General features: G+C 39.3%; 1 protein-coding gene across 1 annotated transcript; it reads right to left on the reverse strand.

The window, feature by feature from the left end:
• Window positions 1-4,386: 4,386 nt before the first annotated feature.
• LOC140835346 (uncharacterized) lies at window positions 4,387-5,274 on the reverse strand. The gene is made up of 2 exons (XM_073200835.1): window positions 4,930-5,274; window positions 4,387-4,431 (listed from the first exon to the last, which is right to left on the reverse strand). The coding sequence occupies exons 1-2, from the start codon at window positions 5,272-5,274 to the stop codon at window positions 4,387-4,389; spliced, it is 390 nt and encodes a 129-aa protein (XP_073056936.1).
• Window positions 5,275-5,526: the final 252 nt, after the last annotated feature.

A 5,526-nucleotide genomic window follows, 5' to 3' on the forward strand; every position in this document is an offset into this window, starting at 1 on the left:
ACTCCTACAAGCCCATTAAACATAATACCCACCATATTTAATTTATTAATTAATCAACTCAACTTTTGAGCTTAATAAATTAAATACATTACAAATTCAACATTTGAATTTATTATTTAAATTATAAATTCAACTCCTTGAATTTTTATCACCTCCAACATTTAATATTTAATAAACCCAAAAATTGAGTTTAATAAATTAAATTCTCAAATTTCATAAATTCAACTCCTTGAATTTATTTTCTCAAAATTTAATTATCATAAATTCAACTCCTTGAATTTACTATATAATATAAATTCAACTTTTGAATTTATTCTCTCAACGGGAACAAACAATCCAGTACTTGTGTGACCCTCAATGGTTCAGAGATACAGCTAGCCGTGGGTTCACAACTATTTGTGATTCAGGACAGAATCCTTTATTCGGGCTTACCCTAGTTAGCCCCATTCTTTTCATCAACACCTTGATCAAGAATGTCAGAACTCATTTCTGATTGCACCCATCGGATCATGGTAAGAACGTCTAGCAGCATCGCCCCATGATCCCCTAGGTATTACTGATAGTGCCTGCAAGAACCAGTCGATTATGATTAACGTACAGTACAGTCCCTTCATATCATATATCCCGATCGAATCTGCAACCATTGGTTCATCGAGGGTTGCATATTAATTCGATAACTATGTGATAACTATAATAGTGGCATCGCGTGTACTATTTTGAGAACTCCTTCTCTAACGTACATCTCATACTCTGGCTAGCGATTCCATGCATTATTATTTCATTAGATCACATAGGATATCCACACCCGTAGGTGAGCGGTGAATCCCCGACTACAATGCACTGGCTCCTATATGTGTCGCAACTGTACCCAACCTCGCCACCTGATGACTCTCCTGGAGTCGGTAAACGAGTCAAAGCACAGCCCTAGCATATAGAGCCTCAGTGTTGTCCCGGGTCGTGAGGACTAATGGTGTACAATCATAACCACGGACTTATCCTCTCGATGAATGATAACCACTGGAAAGTCCGAGGGAGGGTTGTTCGGTATAATCATCATATGACTACCCATCTGCATGTTTGGACATCTCTATGCCCTTACTAAGAAACGCAGTACACAACATCACAGATGCTAGTCTCGAGCTCAAGCGACCTTTATCCATGTTTTAGGCGGCTGAATCGACTAGGAACGAATTTAGATCATACAGTATTTATAAACGAGTTTCAACATCGAATTACGATTCATTTGTATTAAAGTATAATCAAGGTCTTTATCTATGTTTGATAACATGCGTATACAGATAAAGAAATAACAAACCATGAAATAATGAATTATATTAAAATAAAGATTGTTTATTACACTTGAGTCAATAAAATCCCTAGTCAACAGTTGACTTGTAGGGCATCTACTCTAACAATCTCCCACTTGCCCTAGAGCCAACTACCCATAAACTTTAATCCCATTGCTTCGCGGTGCTTCTCAAACAATGGTCCTGGCAAGGGCTTCGTAAGTGGATCGGCAACGTTATCTGCAGAGGGGACTCTTTCGACTGATATGTCTCCCCTTCCCACAATCTCCCGGATGATGTGGAATTTCCTCAGTACATGTTTGGATCGCTGATGAGACCTTGGTTCCTTTGCTTGCGCAACGGCACCAGTGTTGTCGCAGTACACCGGGACTGGATCAACTCCATTAGGAATAACGCCCAACTCTTGGACAAAATTCCTCATCCAAACTGCCTCTTTCGCTGCAGCAGATGCAGCAATGTATTCAACTTCAGTGGTGGAATCCGCAACGGTGTCTTGCTTGGAACTTTTCCAAGAGACAGCCGCACCATTAAGCATGAATACAAAACCAGAGGTCGATTTCGAATCATCTACATCACATTGGAAGCTAGAATCAGTGTTGCCTTCCAATTTTAATTCTCCACCCCCATAGACCATGAACAAGTTCTTAGTCCTTCTTAAGTACTTAAGAATGTCTTTCACGGCCTTCCAATGCATTGGACCAGGGTTCGCTTGATATCTGCTTGTAACACTCAAAGCGTAAGCAACATCAGGATGAGTCGATATCATACCATACATGATACTGCCAATGGCTGACGCATATGGAATTCGTGTCATCATCTCTATCTCTTCATCAGTTTTGGGACACATAGCTTTAGATAGAGTAATACCATGACACATTGGTAAGTATCCTCTCTTGGACTCTTCCATAGAGAATCGTTTTATAATGGTATCGATATATGTGGCTTGGGTGAGCCCCAACATCCTTTTTGATCTATCTCTATAGATTTGTATTCCTAATACATAGGATGCTTCACCCATGTCCTTCATGGAGAATTTACCGGCTAACCATACTTTAGTTGATTGCAGTAATCCTATATCATTCCCAATGAGCAGGATATCATCAACATAAAGTACCAGGAATGTCACTGCACTCCCACTAACTTTCTTGTACACACATGGTTCCTCGGGATTCTTAGCAAAACCAAACTCTTTGATAGTGCTGTCAAATCTGAGGTTCCAACTCCTTGAAGCCTGCTTGAGACCATATATTGATCTCTGAAGTTTGCATACCTTACGCTCACTTCCTACTGATGTGTATCCCTCAGGTTGAGACATATAAATTTCTTCTTTGATGTCTCCATTGAGGAATGCAGTCTTTACATCTATTTGCCATATCTCATAGTCATACCATGCTGCTATGGCTAGTAGTATTCTAATGGACTTAAACATAGCTACTAGTGAAAAAGTTTCCTCATAGTCAATTCCTTGCCTTTGAATATAACCTTTTGCAACCAGTCTTGCTTTGAAGGTCACTACCTTCCCATCCGCCCCAAGCTTTCTTTTGTAGATCCATTTGCATCCTATGGGAATGATTCCCTCAGGTGGATCCACTAATGTCCAGACTTGGTTTGAATACATAGAGTCCATTTCTGACTGCATGGCTTCAAGCCATTTGGTTGAATCAGTATCAGATAATGCTTCTTTGAAATTCATTGGATCACATCCAACACAAGACTCATCATGGCCTTGTTCATGAAGAAGCGTATATCTTGCAGGTGGTCTAATAACCCTATCAGACCTTCTAGAAGCTTGTACTTCAACTACTGATTCTTGGGAAATGGGTTCAACTTCTATAGTTGATGGAGTATCTTGAATTTCTTCAAGTTCTATCATCTTGCCTTTTCTATCTAATAGAAACTCCCTTTCCAAAAAGGTGGCATTCCTTGAAACAAACACTTTTGCTTCATTAGGATGATAAAAATAATATCCAATAGAATTCTTTGGATATCCTACAAAGTAGCACAAAGTGGATCTACTATCCAATTTGTCTCCCACTGTCTGCTTCACATAAGCAGGACATCCCCATATTCTCAAGTAAGAATACTTGGGAGGTTTCCCCATCCATATCTCATATGGTGTTTTATCCCCTGCTTTAGTATGGACATTATTCAACAACATTGCCGCAGTTTCAAGCGCAAAACCCCAAAACATTGTAGGCAATTCAGTGAATCCCATCATAGATCGAACCATGTCCATCAATGTTCGATTACGACGTTCAGAAACACCATTCAATTGTGGTGTTGCTGGTGGAGTCCACTGTGAGAGAATCTCATTCTCTTTTAGATAACCCAAAAATTCAGCACTCAAGTATTCTCCACCTCGATCAGATCGAAGTGCCTTAATACTTCTTTCTAGCTGATTTTCTACTTCAGATCTGAACTCTTTGAACCTTTCAAATGCTTCAGATTTATGTTTCATCAAATAAACATACCCATACCTCGAATGGTCATTAGTAAAGGTAATGAAGTAGGAATGCCCAAATTTTGTGCTAACACTTAGCAGGCCACAAACGTCTGTATGGATCAAATCCAATAGACCATGTGCACGTTCTACTTTTCCATTGAATGGAGTCTTAGTCATTTTTCCTTTTAGACAGGACTCACAAGTAGGTAGAGAATTTATGTCTGACAAGTCAAACATGCCTTCTCCCACTAGCTTGTGCATCCTTCTTTGAGAAATATGACCTAGTCTAGCGTGCCACATTTGTGCGGGATTTGGATTTTCTATTTTTCTTTTGTTTGTTGTTGTTTTCGTATGCGCTTGGACATTGTTTAACGGAATATCTTTCAATTTTAAGTTATAGAGATCGTTTGTTAATTCTCCGGTTCCAATCAAACATTCATTCTTGTATAAATTGCAAACACCTTTAGCAAAAAACACAAGAATAACCATCCCTATCAAGCATAGAAATAGAAATAATATTTTTAACCAATTCAGGAACAAATAAAACGTCTCTCAAAAACAACTTAAAATTATTGTCCAAAATTAAAGTAACGTCTCCAATGGCAGTGGCAGCAACTCTTGCTCCATTTCCTAGTCTTAGAAAGGTCTCACCATCTCTAAGCTCCTGTTTCTTCCCATCACCTGCAAATCATTGCATAGATGAGAACCACATCCGGTATCCAATACCCAAGAAGAGGAATTAATAGAAACATTAACTTCAATATAAAACATACCATGGCCAGAACGCTTCTGGGCAAGATACTCCGCGCAATTACGCCTCCAGTGTCCAGGCTTGTTGCAGTGGAAACAGATTTGTTCTGACTTGTCAGGCTTTGAGGGCCCCGGATTTGCTTTCTTGTATGGCTTTTTGTTGGGCTTGTTCTTCTTTCTAATTGTGGCCTCATAATTAGTAAGCATATTGACCAACTCTTCAAGGGTGGCCTCAAGCTTATTCATATTAAAATTAACCACAAATCCATCGAACGAGGCAGGCAAAGACAACAAGAGAATATCAGTCGAGAGCTCACTAGGAATAACCAAGTCGAGTCCCACCAACTTCTCAATGAGCCCAATCATCCTAACACCATGCTCATGGACCGAAGTCCCCTCTCGCAAGCGTGTAGTCATGAGTTCTTTAACAGTCGCATGTCTTTCTGAACGAGTTTGTGCAGCATACAATTCTTTCAGATGAAGATGAATGTCAGCAGCATTCACCGCCTCCTCGAACCTCCTTTGAAGTTCATTCGACATCGAAGCCAACATGTAGCTCTTAGCTTGGAGATCATGATCCCAATGTTTCTCAAGCTTAGCTAATTCAGTCCCACTGATATTAGGAGCAGCCTCCTTAATTGGCTTCTTATCAAGCACATACGCAATCCTTTCGGAGTTCAGAACAATCTTTAAGTTTCGAAACCAGTCATGATAGTTAGGGCCAGTCAGTTTGTTTTGATCGAGAATGATTGAAAGCGGGTTACGAGTAGACATCGTAAATATACTGAAAATGAAAACAGATAAAGGTTACTAATAATTTTAAAATAATTGTAAGATATAAAATATGGATTTCATTTTATAAATTACCCTCCCACTATTTTGACATTTTCACCACCCTCTGATGAAAAAGGGAAATCGTATTTCCTTAGTAGGCACGTAGAGTCCAATTAGCCAATTATAATCCCGAATAATATCAGCCAATTATAATTTCTAAAAGGTAGAGTCCAATTGCATCCCTATGCAACC

This window comes from Primulina eburnea, chromosome 6 (assembly GCF_022965805.1).
Source record: "Primulina eburnea isolate SZY01 chromosome 6, ASM2296580v1, whole genome shotgun sequence".
Lineage (NCBI taxonomy): Eukaryota > Viridiplantae > Streptophyta > Magnoliopsida > Lamiales > Gesneriaceae > Primulina > Primulina eburnea.